A 25,754-nucleotide genomic window follows, 5' to 3' on the forward strand; every position below is an offset into this window, starting at 1 on the left:
TGATCATGACACCACCCCTGATCATGAAAAGCATCATTTCTCAGACCAATCAGAACCTCGTTACCTCAGGTGACCTTCCCCCCACAGCCTCCAACCTCATCAGTCCCTAACTCACACCATCCATTTCTATCTCCTTCCCAAAATCCACAAACCTGACATTGTCTCTGCCTGCTCGTGCCCCACAGAACTCATCTTCACATACCTTGACTCTGTTTTCTTCCCCCCACCCTAGTCCTGGAACTCCCCACATATGACCAGGACACCACCCACGCCCTCCACTTCCTCCAAGGCCACCAATTCCCCGGTCCCCGACACCTCATCCACACGATGGACATTAAATCCCTAGACACTTGTATCCCCCATGCTGATGGTCTAAAAGCCCTCCGCTTCTTCCTCTCCTGCAGGCTCAACCAGTCCACCTCCACCATCAACCTCATCCACTTAACAGAACTTGTCTCTACCCTGAACAACTTCTCCTTTAACTCCTCCTACTTCCTACAAGTTAAGGGGGTAGCTATGGGTACCTGCATGGGCCCAAGCTATGCCTGCCTCTTCGTAGGATACACGGAACAGTTCCTTTTCCAGTGTTACATGAGCACTGTCCCCCTCCTCTTCCTATGCTATATCAGTGACTATAGCAGCGCTGTCTCGTGCTCTCGTGAGAAGCTTGAAAAGTTCACCAACTTTATTAACACCCATCACCCCAACCTCAAATTCAGCTGGATCATCGCTGATGCCTCCCTCTCCTTCCTGGACTTCTCTGTCTCCATCTCTGGTGACAGCCTCAAAACCGATTTCTATTTCAAGCCCACCGACTCCCACAGCTACCGAGACTACACCTCCTCTCACCCACTTTACTGCAAGAATGCCATCCACTATTCCCAATTCATCTGCCTCCACCATGTCTGCTCCCAAGATGGGGTGCTCCACTCCTGAACATTCTAGATGTCCTCTTATTTCAAGAACCGTAACTTCCTTAAGTTACATCCACCCCTGGGAGTGCTTTTGCTAATGCTGTGGGGGAGGGTTTAACCTAATGTGGCAGGGGGATGGGAACCAAATATTGGACAGAAAAGTGGTAGTAACGAAAGCCTGCAGGGAACTAGATAATGGAGTCAGTGTGAGTAAAGGGAATAGTAGTCGGGGAGCAGATGATGAACACAAAGGGTCAGGTGGTCTGAGGTGCATTTGTTTTAATGCCAGAAGTGTAGTTGATATGGCAGATAAGCTTAGGGCTTGGATCGGTACCTGGAAGTATGATGTTATTGCTATTACTGAGACTTGGTTGAGGGAAGGGCATGATTGGCTATTAGTTGCCCCAGGATATCAATGCTTCAGGCGGAATAGAGAGGGAGGTAAAAGGGATGGAGGAGTTGCAGTACAGGTCAAAGATGATATCACAGCCATACTGAAGGAGGGCCCCACTCAAGCAGTGAGGCAATATGGGTAGAACTCAGAAATAGGAAGGATGCAGTAACAATGTTGGGGCTGTACTACAGGCCTCCCAACAGCCAGCGTGAGATAGAGGTACAAATATGTAAACAGATAATGGAAAGGTGTAGGAGCAACAGGGTGGTGGTGATGGGAGATTTTAATTTTCCCAACATTGACTGGGATTCAGTCAGTGTTAGCGGTCAATAGACAATAGGTGCTGGAGTAGGCCATTCGGCCCTTCGAGCCAGCACCACCATTCATTATGATCATAGTTGATCATCCACAATCATTATCCTGTTCCTGCCTTATCCCCATAACCCTTGATTCCACTATCTTTAAGAGCTCTATCTATCTCTTTCTTGAAAGTATCCAGAGAGTTGGCCTCCACTGCCTTCTGGGGCAAGTTGGAGCAGAATTTGTAAGGTGTGTCCAGGAGGGTTTTCTAGAGCAGTATGTATGTGGTCCAACTCGGGAAGGGGCCATACTGGACCTGGTGTTGGGGAATGAACCCGGCCAGGTGGTTGAAATTACAGTAGGGGACTACTTTGGAAATAGCGACCATAATTCCGTAAGTTTTACAATACTCATGGACAAGGATGGGAGTGGTCCTAAAGGAAGAGTTCTAAACTGGGGGAAGGCCAACTATACCAAGGTTCGGCAGGAACTGAGGAATGTAGATTGGGAGAAACTGTTTGAAGATAAATCCACATTTGATATGTGGGAGGCTTTTAAAGAGAGGTTGATGAGCATGCAGGAGAGACATGTTCCTGTGAAAATGAGGAATAGATTTGGCAAGATTAAGGAACCATGGATGACAGGTGAAACAGCCAAGAGGAAAACGGAAGCATACGTGAGGTCTAGGCGACTGAAGACAGACGAAGCTTTGCAAGAATATCAGGAATGTACAGCGAATCTGAAATGACGCATTAAGAGGGCTAAGAGAGGACATGAGATATTGCTGGCAAACACGATTAAGGAAAATCCCAAAGCCTTTTATTCATATATAAAGAGCAAGAGGGTAACTAGAGAAAGGATTGGCCCACTTAAGGACAAAGAAGGAAAGTTATGCGCTGAGTCAGAGAAAATGGGTGACATTCTTAATGAGTACTTTGCATCAGTATTCACCAAGGAGAGGGACATGACAGATGTTGAGGTTAGGGATAGATGTTTGCTTACTCTAGGTCAAGTTGACATAAGGAAGGAGGAAGTGTTGGGTATCCTAAAAGACATTAAGGCGGACAAGTTCCCAGGTCCGAATGGGATCTATCCCAGATTCCTGAGGGAAGTGAGAGAGGAAATTGCTGGGGCCTTAACAGATATCTTTGTAGCATCCTTAGACATGGGTAAGGTCCCGGAGGACTGGAGACTTGCTAATGTTGTCCCCATGTTTAAGAAGGGCAGCAAGGATAATCCAGGTAATTATCGACCAGTGAGCCTGACGTCAGTGGTAGGGAAGCTACTGGAGAAGATACTAAGGGATAGGATCTATTCCCATTTGGAAGAAAGCGGGCTTATCAGTGATAGGCAACATGGTTTTGTGCAGGGAAGGTCATGTCTTACCAACTTAATAGAATTCTTTGAGGACGTGACAAAGTTGATTGATGAGGGAAAGGCTGTAGATGTCATATACATGGGCTTCAGTAAGGCGTTTGATAAGGTTCCCCATGGCAGGTTGATGGAGAAAGTGAAGTCACATGGGGTCCAAGAGTGTGCTAGCTAGATGGATAAAAAACTGGCTAGGCAACAGGAGACAGAGAGTAGTAGTAGAAGAGAGTTTCTCAAATTGGAGACCTGTGACCAGTGGTGTTCCACAGGGATCTGTGCTGGGGCCACTGTTGTTTGTGATATATGTAAATGATCTGGAGGAAGGTGTAGTTGGTCTGATCAGCAAGTTTGCAGATAACACTAAGATTGGTGGAGTAGCAGACAGTGAAGGGGACTGTCAGAGATTACAGCAGAATATAGATAGACTGGAGAGTTGGGCAGATAAATGGCAGATGGAGTTCAATCCTGGCAAATGCGAGGTGATGCATTTTGGAAGATCTAATTCAAGGGCGAACTATACAGTAAATGGAAAAGTCCTAGGGAAAATTAATGAAGAGAGAGATCTGGGTGTTCAGGTCCATTGTTCCCTGAAGGTAACAACACAGGTCAATAGGGTGGTCAAGAAGGCATATGGCATGTTTTCCTTCACTGGACAGGGTATTGAGTACAAGAGTTGGCAGGTCATGTTGCAGTTGTATAGGACTTTGGTTCGGCCACATTTGGAGTACTGTGTACAGTTCTGGTCGCCACATTACCAAAACGATGTGGATGCTTTGGAGAGGGTACAGGGGAGGTTCACCAGGATGTTGCCTGGTATGGAGGGCGCTAGCTATGAAGAGAGGTTGAGTCGATTAGGATTATTTTCATTAGAAAGGCAGAGATTGGGGAGGGACCTGATTGAGGTCTACAAAATCATGAGCGGTATAGACAGGGTGGATAGCAAGAAGCTTTTTCCCAGAGTGGGGGACTCAATTACTAGGGGTCATGAGTTCAAAGTGAGAGGAGGAAAGTTTAAGGGAGATATGCATGGAAAGTTCTTTACACAGAGGGTGGTGGGCGCCTGGAACGCGTTGCCAGCGGAGGTGGTAGACGCAGACACGTTAGCGTCTTTTAAGATATATCTGGACAGGTACATGGATGGGCAGGGAGCAAATGGACACAGACCATTAGAAAACAGAAGACAGGTTAGACAGAGGATCTCGATCTGCGCCGGCTTAGAGGGCCGAAGGGCCTGTTCCTGTGCTGTAATTTTATTTGTTCTTTGTTCTTCGTTCCCTCTCCAGTGATCAAAAAATGCCCTCAACCACATCTCTTGCATTACCTGCACTTCTGCTGTCACACCTGCTCCCGCCCAACAAAAATTAAGACGGAATCCCCCTACCCCTCACATATCACGCCACCAACCTCTGCATCCAGCATATCATTCTCCACTACTTCTGTCACCTACAATCCAACCCCACAACCAGAGATACTTCCCTGCCTACCCCGATATCCTTTCTCTGCAACTCCCTTGTCCATGCCATACTCTCCTATAACACCACCACACCCGACACTTACACCTGCAACCTTAGGAAGTGTTACACCTGCCCCCACAGCACCACCACCACCACAGCCCCCACCTCTATTCAAGGTCCAAAACAAGCCTTTCATATCAGACAGGGGTTCACCTGTACATCAGCTAACTCAGTCTACCGCATCTGTTGCTGCCACTGTGGCCTCCTCTACATTGGTGAGAACAGGCGTAGAATATCTGCGCTCTGTATGCAATAAAAAACAACACCTTCCAGCCAAGAACCATTTCAACTCCCCTTCCCACTCCGTGGGTGACATGTCCATCCTCAGCCTCCTTCAGTATCACAATAACACCATCCGCAAACCAGAGGAGCAACGCCTCGTATTTCACCTTGGAAGCCTATAGCCTGATGGCCTAAACATGGAATTCACCAGTTTTAAAATCTCCATACCTCCAGCCTCATCCCATGTCCAACCCACCCTCTCATTCCCACCTCTTTGACCTGACACAATCTGTCCATCTACTCTCCCACCTATCCGCTCCACCCATTCCATTGACCATTCCCTAATATTGCCTACCTGCATTCAACTCTCACCATCCTACCTACCTTTCCCAATATCACCCCTCCTCTTTCTATTTATTTCTGAGCTCCTTTCCCCCTCCCCATTTCTGAAAAAGGGTCCTGACCCAAAACGTCAACTTTCCTGCTCCTCTGATGCTGCCTGTTCCTCCAGTTCCATGTCATGTAGATTTAAAATGTTTTTGTTAGGAAAGTGATTTTTTGAATAAAGTCGCCAGGTCATGCAGTAAGCAAAGCATCTAAAAAATTGTATCCATTTAAACAAATTTTCCCAAACTGTAAAAACAAATGCTACCAAAAGATGGCACTCTGAATGTTGAATTGGCTTAATGTATTCTTAGAGCTCACTGCTAAATCCCAAACACCACAACAAGTTTGAACTATCTCTCCTTAATTTTTGCCATTCCTATTCTTTGTGGTTTTAACTCGCATGTGCTAGCATTTGCTAACATTGCTTCCATTAAACGTATGCAAATATTTACCACAGTCAAAACTCAGGGTTCAGAAAAAGGGTGTGAAGTATTAATATAGCCTTTCTCTTTGCATATGTATACGAGCCTGAATGCCTATTTAATAATTTACTTACTTTATTTCCAATTCCCACAAATTGTCTCTTTTTATTTATATTAACCTGCATTATATTTCAGTTTTTCAATGGCTAGTACTTTTGCCAATTGAGACATCACAGATCTCTCATGCCAACATGAAAGTAGAGACGTAGAAAATTTATAGCACACAGATCATTCAGCCCAATGTGTGGGCATCAGCTAAAAAAGATGGTTGAGCCTAATCGTACTCTTGGCCCATAATCCTGGAAATTAGAAAATGTTAAGTGCATATCCAAGTATTTTTCAAATGTGATTAGGGATCCTACCTCTACTTTCTCAGACACCAAGGAGGAATCCATTATCACTCTTTCAATGTGAAACATCTCCTTAATTCCCCTTTACTTCTTCAACCAATTATTTTAAATTTATGCCTCCTTGGTATTGATCTCTGTTTTAAGAGATGCAAGTTCTTCCTATCCACTCTGTCTTGTCACCACATTTTTTAAACACCTCAATTAAATCTTTCCTCTGTATCAAAGAAAACAATTCCAGCCAAGCCAATCATTCCTCTCAGTTAATATTTTCTGTTCCCGACAACATCGTAACCCATTTCATTGGTACTCTCTCCACAACATTCACATTTTCCTGTCAATGTGATGATCGAAACTGGATGTAGTAGTCTAGCTATATGGTAAATGATTGATTTCCACTCAGCTGACAGCTATAAATGCTTGTTTGCAACATATTGACTTGTACAACTCTTACATATTTCATTGACATTTTATCCTTGATTTTTTTTGGGAAACCACCTTGCAAGATTTGCTTTAAAGAAGATGAATTTCTAGAAACATGGAGGAGACTGTGATTCGCTTCATTTCAATGTTTCATATTCAGTCACTCTGAAATATTGCTGGACCTATCCCATTTTATTAGAATTGACAGAAAAGTTTCTTGGGTATGTTTGTCTCTCTGAGTGAGGAAAATGTTTTCAAAGCTGTAAAGTTTGTATTTTATTAGATGCTATTTCTATGGTTTTTTTGTAAGTCCATTCTCACATGACAGATTTCATCAGAATCAATCCCATCATTAAATTCAGTCATTACCACAATAAGTTTTCAATTCCTACCTCCTTTATAATTTGTTTGAATTACAATACAATCACAAATTTTCTGAATGTTAGAATTTGAAAGTATACTAATACCATAAGGTATTGTCAAATTGTCAAATAAATTATGATACTTAAAGAACAGATCTCACATTTTTGCTTTAAAATTTAAGGCAATTATAATTTTCTGCTATGGATTTTGAGTAGCCCTTGTGCAAATGGTTGTCAAACTCCTATTCAAGCAATGCTTCTAATTAATCTGATTCAGTCAAAGGCTTTGCTAGCGTTTTAAAATAACAAAACATAATCCCTGGAGGATTTTATTGCAGGATAGACACTACCTTGTTCCACATTTTAGTTTTGTAGTCATTACAATAGATAGGGCAAAGAAACTTCAAATAATGGGAGGCTGGGAAAGATGCATAGTTAACGTAGCATATTATCCCTCGGTCAATTTGAAACCAATATATTTACCTAAACTGTAGCATTAAACATATTCTATTTTTCAAGACAAACAATCTGTTCCTCCTCCTGACATTATTTTTGAGATTAGGAACAATAAAATGTACATTGGAGAGTTTTACTCAAATGGCCCCATTAACATGCAATTGTTGTGTCAATGTAGTCACATTGAGGCAGTGTGCAATGTGACTGACAAGTGAAACTGCCTACCTAGCTGTTCTGATGGTGGATTATCTCCAAAAATAATAACTTTCCTCTTTATCAATGATGCTCTATTTGTTCCAGTATTTTCCGATTCTGTAGTGAAGTGATCTTGCTGTATTTTTGATTTAATAGACTCAGTCATGAGTGATTTAGTCTCTGTGAGCTCATCTGTGGTACAATAATATGCAAGGTTCATTGGGACTGAAAATGATCATCAGGGGTAAGACAAAACAAACTAAAGCAACTTTACAATGTATGATTTTCTCTTCTGCTGAAGTTAATTTGTTATTATTTGTGTTGTGCAACTTCAATTGTCTTGTAACAATGTATCAAACATAACAGCTTGAGTGTTGTTTGGGAAGAATTCCTCACCATTAGGTATGCCCTGCCCAAGGCAGGTCCACACCACCCTTTCTGATATTTCATTCTGAGTCGTTTTCTTGGATTGGGAACGGGAAATGAATCTATGCCATTGCCATTATTGTGAAGCACACACTAGATAAATAGCCAACTAAAGCAAATGACCACCTGCTTAGAAGGAATTAGGACCTGAATAAATTTTGCACACTTTCAGCCAACTGTTTAATATTCGCATAAATAGTACCAAGGCCCAGGCCATACCAAATTCAGACTGGGTTCTCTAAGAATACTGGATCATAATATAAATTCTTAAGTAATATTCAGTACAGAAATAATTCTAATTTCTGCTTTGCATGATTGTGAAGAAGCCAGATGTAATACACTGGTCAGTATATTTCTGACTTGTACTGAGTACGCAGTTCAACCAGAACAGCCAAGCGGTCATTCATCTCAGCCTCCTCCAGAAGGTCTACAGGATGACAGATGCCAGATTTTAACCATTTCAATTCACTCCATGTGATATTCAGAAATGATTGAATCCACTGGATATTGCAAAGGCTGTGGACATGCTGCAATAGTACTAAAGACTTGCACTTTAGAACTTATTGCACCCACAGTGAAGTTATTGCAGTACAGCTACAAAATTGGTATCCACCTGACAATGTGGGAAATTACCCAGATATGTCTTGTTCACAAAAAAAGGATAAATCCAATGTGTGCAATTACTACTATATCCGTCTATTTTCAAGGTTCAGCAAAGTGATGGAAGGAGTGGTCACTAGTGCTATCAAGTGGCACTCTCATGCTCACGTTGGGTTCTGTCAAGGTCACTCAGCTCCTAACCTTATGGCAGGTGGCAGGCTTAGTTCAAACATGGACAAAAGACCTTAACTTTGGAGAAGAGGTGAGAGTAACTGCTCTTGACATCAAGGCATTTGTTGATGTACAATGATAAAGTGCTGTAACAAAATTGAAGTCAAATGGGCAAACTCTCCACTAGTTGGAGTCGTACCTAACAAGAAAAAAGATGGTTGTAGTTGTTGGAAGTCAACCATCTCAGCCCCAGGTTCATCAGGTTGGAGTCATCAGGCTCAACCATCCTCAACTGCTTCAGCTTTAATTATCAGATGTACTTTACTGGAGGATGAGGTGCCTGTTTAGGAGCCAGAAAATAGGCATGGCACAATTATGTTTCTAGAGTTTTTGTCCAACACTTTGTTTCAGTAGTTTTAAGAATCAGATACTTCTTTACGTTACGGAGTTGCCAAGCTAAATCTTCCCGCGTCTCTACAATTCTTCACATGAAAAAGAATGGCTGGGTATAATCAAAATAGTCAGATATTTTATTCCAAAATATAATGGAATGAAGATGGGTTCTTTGCATCATCAGAACTGTCTCTTGAGGGTTTTTTATTCATTAACGGGATGAAGATGTCACTGACTATGCCGCATTTATTGTCATAGAATCCCTACAGTGTGGAAACAGACCCTTCAGCTCATCAAGTCCACATTGACCCTCGCAGCATCCCACCCAGACCCATCCCACTAAACCCACTAATCTACACATCCCTGAACACTATGGGCAATTTGGCGTGGCCAATTCACCTAACCTGCACATCGTTGGACTGTGGGAGGAAACCCACACAGACACTGGGAGAATGTGCAAACTCCATACAGACAGTCACCTGAAGGGGGAATCGAACCCAGGTCCCTGGTGCTGTGAGGCAGCACTGCTAACCACTGAGCCAACGTGCCACCCATGTCCATCCCTAATCGCCCAGGGGGCAGTTCAGAGTCAACCGCATTGCTGTAGGTCTGGAGTCACATGTAGGTTAGACCAGGTAAGGATGGTAGTTTCCTCCCTTAAAGGGTATTAGTGAACCAGTTGAGTTTTTCAGCAATCGATCCATGATCATCTTTACACTATTAATTCCAGATATTTTATTGAATTCAAATTCCACGATTTGCCATGGCAGAATTAAAAACCTGAGTCTCCAGGATGTTATCTGGGTCTCTGGATTAAAAGTCCAGCAACAATACCACCAGGCCATCACCCTTCCCGAGTAATATTATCCATCAAAGCTAAATATGTACAATCAGTTGCCACCACATGTAATGTTTCCTCCATTGTTCAAGGGTGGAGTGGTTACTTAATGCAACTTCAGTGCAATAATAGGTAGCAAACACTTTCTTAAACAATTAAATTAATATCATTTTGGGAATTGTAACAGTCACCTGGATCGGCTTTTTCAATAGAAAAGCTTGGAAAATATATCTTTATGGGAGTCTAAAATGTAACTAAGAAAAATTCCAATTCCAATCGGAGATTTGATTCTCTTTATTTGGCCAGAGCAACCAAAAGTCCCAATGAACACTTTACTGGATAGCAAGCCTAATTCATTATATGTTGAGGATAAGTGCATGTGGAAATAAAACATTTGAAATTACAAGGAAGAACTTATTGTGTACTATAGATGTTAAACGATGTATGTTCAAAGCAGACATCTTATTGAATTCACATCATTAAATTATTGCAAAAAATTAATCTCTTTATGTCTAATGGCCATTCTGACATCGTTTTGTCCCTAACCAGAGCAGATACTAATGTATGTAATTGTAATATTTATTGATAATTTAATCTTCATACTAGGAAGGAAAGGAAAGTTCACTTTGGATTATAAATGGCACCAACATTTGGTAGCTCAGTAGGTAGCGCTTCTCCTCATATCACAAGGTTCGAGGTTCAAGTTCTGCTCTAAGGTTAAAAAAAATGACATTAATATCCAGTACGATGCTACAACTAAAGGCGCAGAGGTAAAAGATCTCATAGGACTCTTTCAAAGAAGAATAGGAGACTTATCTCTAGTGTACTGGCCAATATTAACCCATCATTTATGATCAACACATACAGATTATCGCACTATTATTTGTGAGAGTTTGCTGAGAACATATTGGTGGCCATATTTCCTACATCAGACCAATTGTTACAGTTTAAAAGTATTTCCTAGACTGAGAAGTGCTTTGAGATGTCTGGAGTGTTCTGAGGAAGGGTCACTGTGATTATTTCTTCACAGATGCTGCCAGATCTGCTGAGCTTTTCTAGCAACTTTGTTTTAGTTCCTGATTTACAACATCACAGTTTTTTCAGTTTTTGTTGAGATGTTTGGTGTTCATGCAAAGCATTCCATAATTCTTTCTTGCTTTATAAATTGAGTTATTCCTGAATGGCTGTTAACCCTTTGTAACATCAGGCAAAAATTGTATAATTTAGGATAGAAGTGCTAATATATTGAGAAGTGTTTAAGCATAGCTATACAATTGAAAGACAAAGTTTGCAGCATTTTCAGCAGGATTTGTTTAAAAGTTGCAGCACCTTTTCAAAATCTTGCATTGTGATTATTTTAAGGGAAAAAAATCAGGACACGGTGTTTGATATTAGTCTCGCTCAGCTCATTTAAATATTTTCTTGGTGCTTTTGATAAGGCATTTCCGTTGGCAGTGTCAGGGTGAAATCAGCATGCTGCTGGATTCCGATGGCACACTTCGTATTACTTTCAATACGCACTTGGACTTACAAAGGTGAACTAAATGATGTGTTTTTCTCTAGCTGTACAAAATATTTTCACCAACAGTGCGCAATTCCTATATTCACCATTGAAATTAAACAGATTTAAATTCATGAATTATTACTTCAACAATCCAAAACATTGCAAATAGATTAGTGGAACAAACCTTGTAGTTTTTTGATTAATCCCTATTGCAATAAAGTAAGCAAGAAACTTCACATCAGAAAACAATTTATAAACTGCACTTCTCAGGAAAGTGAACACATTCTGCAAAATAGATTAAATACTTAACAGAAATTGTTTGAATTTGTATTGTGTACACTATTCTAATGGTGAAATGGTCTAAAATTCTGTACCTGAGTGTGCTTGGAAACCCAGTGTCGAAGTACATTCAAAACACGGTTTGTAGCGGCCCTACGTATTATAAATTCTTTGTCACACATGCGCTCTGAGTTGTTAAATCCTACGACAAAGGGAAAAAAGGACAGATTTAGCATAACATATCTTTTTTTAATTTATCAGTATCACAATAGAAACACTCCCTCAAAAATGTTTAGATCCAGTGTCAGCTTCTGACCAGCAGGCAGACGTACTAGTGTGACAGACACAGGTAGCTTTTTGTACAGTAACAAAAGAATTTCACTGTAAAGTCTCTCGAATTGACTATCAATTCAAAGTGAACTTTGAGAAGAAATGATGCGAGATATTCAATTTGCTAATTCCCGAATATTCCTGACATATTGGTCCAGAAATATCTAAAAATATAAACTGTCTAATTCACTCACTCACAACTGGTAGAAGACAAAAAACATCAAGAAATTTGTGGTGAAGAAAAACAGTGGCATAAATTCCAATTGACCAAAATTATTGGACATCTTGTGCATTCTGATCTGCTATTGACTCCCAACAAATAAAAAATTCAGTGAGCATTTCAGTTACAATTAATTATGTTATGAAATTGCCGTATCTGCATAGTAAAGCTGAATTTATCTTACGACTGCCACGAGGGTGGGTAATTCCTGTTATACACATCCTGGTAGTATCACAATTCATTGTCCTGATGTGAAGTTCAATGTTGGACACCCAGTCAGAGTCCAATTGAAACAATACAGTCTCACTCGATTAGATAGGATATCGTTTCTTGAGAATTTTTTAAAAACCTATTCAAAAATGTTACGACATACATCTGGGACAGGCAGGACATGAACTCGAACTTCCTGGCCCAGAGATAGGGGCACCTTAAAATTTACCAACTGTCTCAGAGGGATTTGAACCCACGCCTCCCAAGTTTTAGTCTGGGGCTGTGGATTACTAGTCCAGTGACATTGCCATGATGCTATCATCTACCCCAGGAATAAAGGAATTTTAAGATTTCTTTTGATTGCACTAGAAATAATTTAATGTCTTCTTGCCAGCCTGTTAGTATCCAAAGGTCGTAAATATCAGGATACAAAGGTACTTTGACGTTCAGAAATGCAAATTACACTGTTTTTGTTTGAAAAGTGATTTGGGATGGAGATTATACAAGAACGTCATATACCTACCCTACCACGTGTGTTATTGATTATCAAGGACCAAAACAAAACTGAATTCCAAAATCCTCTACTTCTGCTTGATCCTCACTTATTTATTTCTCCTCTCTGTGCTTTCCTCTGTCTTCTAATCCACCCTCTTTTGTTCCAGTATTTATTCCTCATTCTGTATGCAGATTATAATTCATTCTATTTACTTCTCTGTAGTTTCCTGTTTCTTTCTCTATCCTTTTTTTTGTGAGGGGCAGTAGGAGTAGAATATACATGTGGTTAGTTCATTATGAAATAGTTTATGGGAAGAATAACAGATGTGTCATTGGGGAAGAGGTGCAGTATAAGAGGCTAATAGCTATTACGCCAACAGCGCGAATGCATCATCAGTGATGTTCGAAGATGCCCCATCACACAGACCTAGCATGTGAGGGATGAAGGTTCTAATGGAGCCCCATTAAGCCAGGTCTCTGTAAATGGCGTAAATGGTTAATAAATGCTCCTTCATTTGCATTAATTTGTTTCTAGTCCTCATCTATCAAAAACATCCAATCTGGAGCCATGAAATTAGGATAAGAACTACCCAAAACTTCACAAGTGAAATTCTCTGGGTGGCAGTGGAAGAAAATGGTGAAAGATTGTATGAGTGAGGATGTCTTTTTGAAGGAAACAACATGCTTCATTATTCACCACAGTCACATTTTTTCATTATCTTAAGGAACAAAAAGATGTTATGAGGCTCTACAGGTAAATTTGTAGTTCTTCTATACATTTTGAGGGTGGCAAATCATGTACTCTGCTAAAGCATTTCTTCTGTCAAATTAGAATAATAGCAAGCTCCAAATGGTGAAGACAAACTTACAGCTGAAACTACTGCTCCTATGTCTCAGGGACTTGGAAACAGCAAGGGCTGCAGATGCTGGAAGCTAGATTCAATAAATGTGGAGCTGGAAAAGAACAGCAGGTCAGACAGCATTCGAGGAGCAGGGAAGTCAACATTTCAGACTGAAACCCTTTGTCCAGCTAAAAGTTCATTAAGGTGAGTAGGGGCTCACCCATTGGTTGGAGAGCCATGGCAGAGACCACCTTTCAGGAATGGCCATTGTGTTAAAGACCACTCAGGCACTTAAATGATCAGCAATGAATCTACCTTGAGATCAAGGATCTCCAGGTGCAAATACCCAATGGCTGGCAGCCAGTGAGAGGTTGCCTGCACTGTCTCCAGCGGAATGGTGGTAGTCTTTGGGGGTCAGGATGTGAGTTACTTCCTTCAGGATTCCTAGCTTATGACCTCCTCTATAGCCATTGTATTTATATGGCATGTCCTGTTCAGTTTCTGGTCAGTTGTAAACCCCAGGACGTTGTTTGTAGTGAGGGATTCAGTGATGGCAATGCCATTGAATGTCAAAGGGCAGGGATTAGAATGTGTCTTATTACTGATGGTCATTGCCTGGCATATATGTGGCATGAACAATACTTGCCACTTTCACTGTTATTGTTTGCTATTTTCACTGAAAATATTTTTTATGCCTACATTAGTGTATTGTAGCTGTTCAACTATTAGGATTATGCTTTTACTTACCTGTCTGCTGTTCATCATGTGAAATTTTAAGGAAGGTAAAATGCATGCTGCATAACAATTCAAAACCAAAAATGCTCACAAGCACCTCCTTTTGTGCAATAGAGCCTAACTGAGCAGTTTAAAATGAAATTGCAAACTGTTACGTTTTGTTCCATGAATCAGTTATACTACATCATTGTTTGTTCTTTCATGAGAAAAAAAAACTTTCATTTCTGTCAAGTTCACCAAATTCCTAGATCGAAATTTGTCCCCTGTTTTTTGAAACTGAAAATAAAGGCTGAGATCCTCAGATTTGCTCCTATTCCTTCACTCCAAAGTCATCAGGCCACCAACAAAAACAAAAGACAGGTGGTCTCAATTTTGTCAAAGTCTAGTGCTGCTGAACATGAGGAGCTGGCTCTATTTATCTCCAAACCCAGAGGTTCATCCTCTCAGTCATAACAAAGCTGAGGATGGTCATATAAATGATGCAATATCCAATGATCATCTCCTATCTCCCAAGCAGCAGAACTAAACAGGAGCTGGAAATTCTGGAAAAGCAATAATTGAAGCCGAAAATGAGGTGCAAAGGTGACAAGAGCTCCACGAATAACTGAAAAACAACACACAATCTGTGCTCCATCATTTGTGCCAGAGGTAAACATCTTCACATGCTCAGGATTACTGCTTTGGGAATTCAAAAGGCCACCTTATCTGACGCAGTAACTCACAAGGTGATCAGTTGCTTTGATGAAGGTGAACCTTTCCCAAAACACACCATCAGATGAAAGAATCCCACTGCAGACTGCCAAAAAATGTAGATATGTCTGTTTCCAATATAACAGACCAAGATGATAATCTGATCTGTCATGGCACAACTGATAATGTTTAATAAAGAATTTGGGAAGTATGAGCAAACAGTGATGTGTATTAATGAATTTATTACAGACACAGGCAAATCAATATGAAAACAAAACATTACGTTTGATAATCCATAACAGTTTACTAAATAAATCTATGCATAGGTTGTTGGATATTTCAATGGCAAGCGTATGGTGATATTATGTTGCCTTGTCATTCTTATCCTTAACCAAAGCAGGACGGAAGTAATTCTGTAATGTCACCCACAAGATCCATTTGTGACAGGGATATTGAAGTATGATTGACTTCACTTCTTACATATTTGTTTGTGAGCAATTTGAACTAGAAACACCATTGCTCTGGTCAGTCAATGTGCATTTCTCAACTGTGCAGCTAAGATTTCCCAGCTATATTCTCAGATCTATGTTCTACAGTGTCCCAAAGCTATGCTCATTATTGCTTATTCATGGATTTTCTTGATCCCTAATGCTGTTACATTTCACAATGTTCCTCTGGGGTCAGCTTTCCATGTTGGAGGATGCCAATTTCTCTTTTTTTATCATGCCCCAAATATGAAAACAAGTACTTGACTGAAATGCAGACAGTGAAAGGCATCGGCTGTAGATACAGTCCAGTATACGGGTCCTTAATTAAATGACAATAAATTATATAGGTGATTTGCCTTACAATGCATTCCACATGAAGCGCTTTTGAAATACGCGAATGTGTGTCCTGATGGGAAATTTTCTGCCCGGTGACATTATTCTTGATGGCTGAACCTCCATAAATTAGAAGATGGAAACTGCACGGGTAACAAACCCCCCAGTCACAGCTGAAAATAAACTCCAAGCAGATTCAGTTCATACTGCTCACACACTCAACTCACTCTCAATCTCCTTTTATGTAGAAGCCCTTCTAAGAATATATGCAACATGTAATGAAGGACTATGGAAGGCCAAATTCACTTTCCAATATTTGGTGAAGGTCTTGTCCTGGAGGTTTGTTTGCTAGTATTGCTACATATTGTATCAAAGAAAAGCTGTAAGTAGTCTCAAGAAAAAGGAATAAAAGAAAATATGTTAAAATTCATTTGGGCTTCTTTTTTCAAGTGTTTAATACATTACTGTAGCAAAAGTAACAGTTTCTTAATCATATCATAGAGAAAATTACATCTCAGAAACTCTTTGCAGGAGTACTGCAAAATAGTAAGTTTAACATAATGTAGTTTAATAGCTGAACGCATGGCTGGGACAACACTGCTTGATGAGAGAACTCATTTTGCAGATGAAGCATTAAAACAAGACTTGGCTGAATCATGCATACCACATAGCACAATTTATTCTTTGGCATCCAAACAGCACCCAAAAAGAAATGGTGTCGTGCAACCAAATTCTCTACAGTCTTGACCTATTACTAATTCAAGAAATGCAGACAGTGAAAGGCATCGGCTGTAGATACAGTCCAGTATACGGGTCCTTAATTAAATGACAATAAATTATATAGGTGATTTGCCTTACAATGCATTCCACATGAAGCGCTTTTGAAATACGCGAATGTGTGTCCTGTGGGTTTACATGGTTAGCAATGAATGAAACATGGGGTTAATTTTAACTCTATCTGCCTGACAGTAGGGAAGCTAAAACTATCATCTAGATTACTTAGCCATCAGAAATGCATCAATCTAAATTTTAACCGAATCTATTGAGCGCTTGGTAAAGATACCTGCTCAAAGTCAACATGGTCCATCATTACATATTGGTCAGCATGGATGAGTTGGCTGAAGGGCTTGTTTCCATGCTGCATGTCTCAATGACTATGACCCAATAGTTGTATAACTTTTCTTCCCTTTTGGGAGTGAGGAGAGCCAAACACTGCTCTGGGTTCCCAGAAGAAAAGTTAGGTCTCCTCTAGTGTTGAGCCTTACTGTCATTTCGTCAATCTGAGAGTCACATGAGATTGCCCCCAAAGCCCCTCCAAGCCACATGATATTCTCCATCTCTCACCAATTCTTCCCAGGACATTGGCAGTGGGATTTAAATAATTTCAGGAATGGCAAGTGATCTTCCATCTGTTTCTGATTCACTGCAGTTCAAATGAAAGATATTGCATGGATCAGCAGGAACTGTAAGGACAGGTTGCTTGGCAACACTTTGCAATGCGGAGAAATATATCCTATACCTGGTGAAACCATCATGTAGTTTTTTCGTGTTTGCTTCCTCAAGTTACAAACAAGCATACAAAGAACAAGATTCCAAATCATTCATATAAATTGTAACGAGTTGAGGCCCCAGCACTGACCACTTGGCATGTCACTTGTTATATTCTGCTAGCCTGAAAAAGATCTATTTACTCCTTCTCCCTGACTCCTGTTTGCCAGGTTCAAGAACTGCCATTATTAAACTGCTGAATCAGCCTCACTAACTTCAAATAATGTTGAGCCTGCTCAAGTTGAACAAGGCTTCTCAGCCCATTGCACCAGCTGGGTCACTTATGAAGATCATGGCTGATCTGGTTTTCACCTCAAATCTACATTCTTATATACCCTGATAATCTTTAATTCTAACAAGATTTATCTACCTCTGTCTTAAAAATATTTAAAGATTGTGCATCCACAGCCTTTTGAGGAAAGGAATTCCAAAGACACACAGTTTTCAAAGAAAGAAGATATTTCCTAATCTCTAGCCTTAGATAGTGGTATATTACTTTAAACTATGATCCCTAGTTCTAGATTCTCCCACAAAACAAAACATCTTTTCAATATCCACACAGTCAAGCCTCCCCAGATTCTGGGAAGTTACTTCTGACTCTTCTAAACGCCAAAGGATACAGACCCAGCCTGCCCAGACTTGCCTTATAAGGCAAGTTGCTAATTCTAGGTATATGTCTAGTGAACCTTTTCTGAACAGTTTCCAATGCATTAATATTCTTCCATAAGTATGATGACCAGTACAGTACACAGTACTTTAGAGGCAGCCTAACCTATGCTCTACATTGAAGCGGCATAAGCTCCCTACTCTTGCATTCAATACTCTCACAAACAAACATAGCATTCTGTTGCTGTGTTCATCCAGCTCTGCACCTTGTTATCTCACATTCTCTTAGTTTTCCTGATTACTTGCTGTAGTGGCATACTGATCTTCTGCAATTTGCATACTAGGACAAGCAGATCTCTCCGTGTCTCGGTGTTGCGCAACTTCTTACCATTTAGATCATTTGTTTTCATTCTTTCATGCTTTCCCACATTGTACTCTGTGATACCATGATATTTGGCTAGCCTGATAGAGAGTCCTGCATGGTGTGTTGCCTGCCCAGTGCCAGGTGTGAGACATCTCTGACCGGCTTGAGAGGATACTAGAGAAGGAGGGGGAGGATCCAGTTGTTGTGGTCCACTTAGGTACCAACAACATAGGCAGCACTGGGAAAATTGACCTGTTTCAGGATTATGAAAAGCTAGGAACAAAATTAAAAAACAGGTCTTCAAGGGTCATAATCTTTGGATTACTGCCTGATCTGCAAATCAGGCATAGGGAGGCAAGGATCAGGGAACTAAACACATGGCTAAAACAGTGGTTTGGGAAAGAGAGTTTCCTTTCCATGGGGCACTGGCATCAGTTCTGGGACAGGAGGGATCTATACCGCTGGGATGGACTCCACCTGAACAGGGCCGGGTCCAGTGTTCTGGCAAAAAGGGTAAATAGGGTGGTTAATAGGACGTTAAACTAGAAAGTGGGGGGCAGGAGAAGAAGTGAGTATAGATGGAGAATAACAATTAATGGAAGGCAAAGCAGCAGGTTAGCAGGTGACGAGGAATCTTCAACTCCATTGAAAATTAGAAAAAACGTTAAAGGGAAGGAGAACTCAGCAGCTCTTAGTAATGGAGGTAACAGGACTCAAAAAGACGGCAAAAGCTGGCATAAGGGCACTTTATCTGAATGCTCGGAGCATAGGGAACAAGGTGGATGAGTTGATGGTGCAAATCATGGCAAATGGGTATGATATAGTGGCCCCTACAGAGACATGGTTACAGGATGGTCATGACTGGGAGTTAAATATCCAGGGGTATCAAACTGTTTGGAAGGACAGACAGGAATAAGGGAGGTGGTATTGCTCTGATTTTTAAGGATGATATCAGGGCAGTAGTGAGAGATGATATAGGTTCTACTGAACAAAACATTGAATCCATTTGGGTGGAAATTAGGAATAGCAGGGAGAAGAAGTCACTGAAAGGTTTGGTCTATAGGTCACCAAATAATGACATTGTGGTGGGGCGGGCAATAAACGTAGAACTAGCAAATGCATGTAAAAATGGTACAACAATTATCATGGGGGCTTTTAATCTACATATCAATTGGGCAAACCAGGTCAGTCATGGCAGCCTTGAGGAGGGGTTCATAGAATGCATCAGCAATAATTTCCTTGAATAATATGTAATGGAAGCTATGAGGGAGCAAGCTATCTTAGATGTAATATGTAATGTCATCTAATGTGTAATGAGACAGGAATAATTAATGATCTCACAGTTAGGGATCCTCTTGGAAGGAGCGATCACAGTATTTAAAATACAGATGGAGCGTGAGAAGGTTAAATCCAGTGCCAATGTCCTGTGCTTAAACAAAGCAGACTATGAAGGAATGAGGGAGGAGTTAGCTAAGGTAGAATGGGAGCAAAAACTTTATGGTGGGTGAATTGAGGAACGGTAGAGGGCTTTCAAAACAATTTTTCACAGTGCTCAGCAGAAGTATATTCCAGTGATAAGGAAGAACTGTAGGAAAAGAGAGAGCCAGCCATGAATGTCTAAGGAAATAAAGGAAAGTATCAGATTGAAAAAAGCACGCTCAAAAAAGCAAAGAGTAATGGGAAACTAGTAGACTGGGAAATCTATAAAGGCCAACAGAAAGCCATAAAATAAGTTATAAAGAAAAGTAAGATAGATTATGAGAGTAAACTAGCTCAGAATATAAAAACAGGCAGCAAAAGTTTCTATAAATATGTAAATCGTAAAAGAGTGGTGAAGGTAAACATTGGTCCTTTAGAGAATGAGAAGGCCAATTTAATAACTGGGAATGAGGAAATAGCCGAGACATTAAACAGTTGTTTTGTGTCGGTCTTCACAGTGGAAGATACAAATGACATGCCGAAAACTAATGGCAAGAAGGTTATAGCAGGGGAGAACCTAGAAAGGATCATTATCGCTAAGGAGGCAGTGCTGGGCAAACTAATGGGGCTAAAGGTAGACAAGACTCCTGGCCCTGATGAGATGCATCCCATGGTACTAAAAGAGGTGATAGGGGAAATGGCAAATGCACTAGTAATTATTTACCAAAATTCACTGACTCTGGGGTAGTTCCCTCAGATTGGAAAACAGCCAATGTGACGCCACTGTTTAAAAAAAGGAAGTAGACAAAAAGAGGTAACTATAGGCCAGTTAGCTTTACTTTGGAAGTGGGGAAAATGCTTGAAGCTATCATTAAGGAAGAAATAGCAAGACATCTGGATATAGATTGTCCAATTGGGAACATCTAGCATGGGTTCATGAAGGTAGGTCATGTTTAACTAATTTGGTGGAATTCTGTGAGGACATTACTTGCATGGTGGACAATGGGGAACTTGTAGATGTGGTGTATCTGGATTTCCAGAAGGCATTTGACAAGGTGCCACACCAAAGGCTGCTACATAAGATAAAGTTGCATGGTATTACAGGTAACGTATTGACATGGACAGAGGATTGGTTGACCAGTAGAAAGCAAAGAGTAGGGGTAAATGAGTGTTTTTCTGTTGGCGGTCAGTGGCTGTGGTGTGCCTCAGGGATCAGTGTTGGGACTGCAATTGCTTACAATTTACAGAGATGATTTGGAGTTGGGGACTAAGTGTGGTGTGTCAAAATTTGCAGATGACACTAAGGTGGGTGGTAGAGCAAAGTGTGCAGAAGACACTGAAAGTCTGCAGCGGGATATAGATTGTCTAAGTGAGTGGGCAAAGGTCTGGCAGATGGAGTACAATGTTGATAAGTGTGAGGTCATCCATTTTGGTAGGAATAACAGCAAATTGGACTATATTTTAAATGGCAAAAAATTGCAGCACACTGCTGTGCAGAGGGACTTGGATGTCCTTGTGCATGAATTGCTGAAGGTGGCATTGCAGGTGCAGGAGGTGGTTAAAAAGGCAAATGGAATTTTGTCTGCCGCTGCTAGAGGGGTGGGGTTTAAAAACGGGGAGGGTATACTGCAGTTGTATAGGATCCTGGTGAGGCCACACCCGGAGTACTGTGTGCAGTTTTGGTCTCCTTACTTGAGAAGAAATATACTAACACTGGAGAGGGTGCAGAGGAGATTCACTCAGTTGATTCCGGAGTTGAGAGGGTTGGATTATGAGGAGAGACTGAGTAGGCTGGGATTATACTCATTGGAGTTCAGAAGAATGAGGGGAGATCTTGTAGAAACATATAAGATTACAAAGGGAATAGATAATGTGGAGGCAGGGAGGTTGTTTCCGCTAGCAGCTGAAACTAGAACTAGAGGGCATCACCTCAAAATAAAGGGAAGCAGATATAGGACTGAGGTCAGGAGGAACCTCTTCACCCAAAGGGTTGTGAATCTGTGGAATTCCCTGCCCAGTGAAGCCATTGAAGCTACCTCACTGAAAGTGTTTGAGGCAAGGCTAGATACATTTTTGAACAGTAAAGGAATTAAGCGTTATGGTGAGCAGGTGGATGGAGCTGAGTCTCAAAATGATCAGCCATGATCTTATTAAATGGTGGGGCTGGCTCGATGGGCCGGATGGCCTACTTCTGCTCCTAGTTCTTATGTTATGTTCTTATGTACTCTATTTGCTAGACCTCTGCTCACTCCTTGAACCTATCTATATCCCTTTGTAGGCTCCTTCTGTCGTCTTCACAACTACTTTCCTACCTACCTTTGCATCATCAGCAAATTTAGCTACCACACCTTCGGTCTCTTCTTCCAAATCATTTGTATAAATCGTGAAGCATTTAGGCCCCAGTACTGACCCCTAGGCATGTCACTTGTAATATTCTGTTAGCCTGAAGAAGACCCATTTACTCCTTCCTGACTCCTGTTTGCCAGGTTCAAGAACAGCTTCTTTCCTGCCATTATTAGACTGCTGAATCGACCTCGTTAACTTCAAGTAATGTTGATCTTGCTCATGTTGACTTTGATTTGTGCACCTCCTGTGCAGCCATAACTTTATATGCATTGCTTAGTTTAACCCCCCAAGGTCTGTATGTCCTTGTTTGCAATGATCTGCCTGTCTTGCTTGCTACTACTGTCCATGGCAATATGCTACTCACTACACCATGAGCTTTTACTTTCCTTTGATTTGGCATCTAATAAAATGCCTCCTGGAATTCTAAGTACAATACAAATTGTGCTAACATTTTCCAAGTGGACTCTCAGATCTGTGGATATTGTATACACAGAGCTGAGTTTGACCATTATCCACTGCCAGATTTGTTACTGGTTTTTGATTCAGCACAATCTCTGAGGTAGCAAACCTTCCTCACACTGACTTCATGCAGCAGCACTTCCAAGTCTCAAGCTTTTTAGCATTGTTCTGGCATTAACCTCTAAACTCTGTTTCCTGCCTTCTCATTTCTTATGTCACCTGCTAGATTTTGGCAGTCAACTTTTGTTGCTGCACACAACCTTTGGATATACACAAACTTGCCTCAGAAAATGAGGCTTCAAGTGAATATTTGCTTGTATGTAGCCTTTGTCATTGTGTTTCTGTGCAGAATTTACTTTGGAGTTTAGAACATAGAACATAGAACAGTACAGCACAGAACAGGCCCTTCAGCCCACAATGTTGTGCCGACCATTGATCCTCATGTATGCACCCTCAAAGTTCTGTGACCATATGCATGTCCAGCAGTCTCTTAAATGACCCCAATGACCTTGCTTCCACAACTGCTGCTGGCAACACATTCCACGCTCTCACAACTCTCTGTGTAAAGAACCCGCCTCTGACATCCCCTCTATACTTTCCTCCAACCAGCTTAAAACTATGACCCCTCGTGCTAGCCATTTCTGCCCTGGGAAATAGTCTCTGGCTAGCAACTCTATCTATGCCTCTCATTATCTTGTATACCTCAATTAGGTCCCCTCTCCTCCTCCTTTTCTCCAATGAAAAGAGACCGAGCTCAGTCAACCTCTCTTCATAAGATAAGCCCTCCAGTCCAGGCAGCATCCTGGTAAACCTCCTCTGAACCCTCTCCAAAGCATCCACATCTTTCCTATAATAGGGTGACCAGAACCGGATGCAGTATTCCAAGTGCGGTCTAACCAAAGTTTTACAGAGCTGCAACAAGATCTCACGACTCTTAAACTCAATCCCCCTGTTAATGAAAGCCAAAACACCATATGCTTTCTTAATCAATGACAAACTGCCAGGTGCAGGTAAACATTCTTATTAGGGTACCATTCAGTTGAAAATGGACAGAAGATTAGAATTGCGAGGAGCTGTCAGTATCACAAAATTAGATGGTTGTAACTATCCTGGACAAACAAGTCACATCTGGGTAGCCTGTAAAAGATTGTTAAAAGTCATTATGAAACGTAGAACATCCATGCAAATAGATGATGCTCTGCTAGTCTCCTGCTAGAACTGCCAGGATTACATTCTCCAGATTTTAGGTACCAGCACAGTGTTATTTCACCTGCAATACAAAGGTTGTCTTGAATTACACATTTTCTGTATTAATAGAAGTATCTGTAGATATTTGTCACTTTCATCTACAAGTGCTAGAACCCCACTGTAAAATAATCTCAGCTAAGATTAGTCAAAACAAAATACTGCAGGCACTGGATATCTGAAATAAAAACTCAAAATGCTGGAATTGCTCAGAACGTTTGGCAGCAACTGTGGAAAGAGACACAGTGTTAAAGGGCAAGTTTTCTGCACTAAGTCCAGGCCCCCATCATTAAAACCAAATGTGGACCATGGCTGTTTTCATTGCTCCTGAATTAGCCAATTAGTGGCTGAAGGGCATGCGTACCATTCAACAAAATGACTGGGGATGGCTTAATATCTGGAGAACTCGCTGAACTTTAGCCTGCTGTCAGCCTGTTGCAGATGATACCTCCATCTTGATGGAACTTCTTAACATTTTTAAAGGATTTCAAATAAAATGCGCACTAGAGTTCCATTGCGGATGGGAATTCCAGAGGGGAAGTTGGTACTGACTGCGGTCACAGTTGTAGCCAAGGAGACAGGAGGACTCTCAATATTACACTAGAGTGCAAGTGTCTGGTCTGCCACTGACAGCTGCCATAATCCTACTGTGGAGGGTCAACACAACATGGTTGGCATCTAATCCATGAGCTTTAATTAAATTAATTTACTGGCTACTTTCCCAAAAATGGCTTGGAGGCATGATGGTGCTGACAAAACTAACCACCAGCCTGCGATGAATGGGGCCCTTCCTCGTCATTAAATAATTTGGGAAGAGAGTATCTTTACAAGACTAGAACAAAGTTGAAAGTCTTTCCCTTTAATATGTTTAAAGAACACCTTGGGATTCTGCCTAATTTTACCCACCAGTGTTTCCTTTTCCCAATTGCTTTCTTTAACGCTCCTCCCCCTGCAACCATGTACTTTCTAAACATCACTAGGCCATCTGTTGATTTGTTTCCTTTGTACCTGCTAAAATTCTCTTTTTTCCTTCTTATCTTGTCCCGAATATTTCCAGATATCTAGGGTTTTGGTTTGTTGCTCCTACATTTCACCCTAACAGGAACATAATTTGGTTTGTATTCTCCCTGTTTGCATTTGAACATTCCCCTACTCCCACTGCTCCAATGTAGATTTTCCCACAAGAAGCTTTTCCCTGTTTACTTGAATGAGATCCCCCCTTATTTTAATAAAATCTGTCTTTTGCCAAGTCAGAACCCTTTCCTGCAAACTGTGATTCTCCTTTTTCCATAGCAAACATAAATCATACAGTGATAACACAGTAGGTCAAGCAGCATCAACGAAACAGGAAAGCTGACGGTCAGGTTTTCTGCAGAAGGGTTCCGACCCGAAACGTAATTTTTCCTGCTCCTCTAATGCTGCCTGGCCTGCTGTGTTCCTTCAGCTCCACACTTTGTTATCTCTCTGACTCCAACATCTGCATTTCTTGTTATCTCGTAAATCATACAGTGTTGTGGATGCAATAACAAAATGCCCCAAACCCACACTTGAACACCATCTAACTTCATTCCCCAGAATTAGGTCCAGCACAGTGCCATCCTTGTTGATCCTTGTACAGGTTGACATAAAAAGCTCTCCTGAAAGGATTTCAAGAAATCCGTGCTTTCTGAACCCTTTACAATATGATTATCCTGATTAATTTCAGAAAATTGAAGTCACCTAATATAATTGCCTATCATTACACATTAGGCACTACACACTACCTGTGGGTGTTCAAAACAACCCATGGGATACATGTAACATCAGAAACTTGGCTCATTGAAGTTTATAATCTCGGTTTTATTTG

At 41.0% G+C, this 25,754-nt stretch overlaps 1 protein-coding gene across 5 annotated transcripts in view; it reads right to left on the bottom strand.

Moving 5' to 3' along the window:
• Positions 1-25,754, bottom strand: part of rasgrf2b (Ras protein-specific guanine nucleotide-releasing factor 2b) — a 250,703-nt gene that overhangs the window by 52,122 nt on the left and 172,827 nt on the right. For all 5 annotated transcript variants that reach the window (XM_059644773.1, XM_059644772.1, XM_059644776.1 and 2 more), the window contains one exon: positions 11,674-11,780. In XM_059644773.1, coding sequence (XP_059500756.1) covers positions 11,674-11,780 — 107 coding nt within the window. The remainder of the gene's footprint in view (positions 1-11,673; positions 11,781-25,754) is intronic.

Source organism: Stegostoma tigrinum, chromosome 3 (assembly GCF_030684315.1).
Source record: "Stegostoma tigrinum isolate sSteTig4 chromosome 3, sSteTig4.hap1, whole genome shotgun sequence".
NCBI classification, from domain to species: Eukaryota; Metazoa; Chordata; class Chondrichthyes; order Orectolobiformes; family Stegostomatidae; genus Stegostoma; species Stegostoma tigrinum.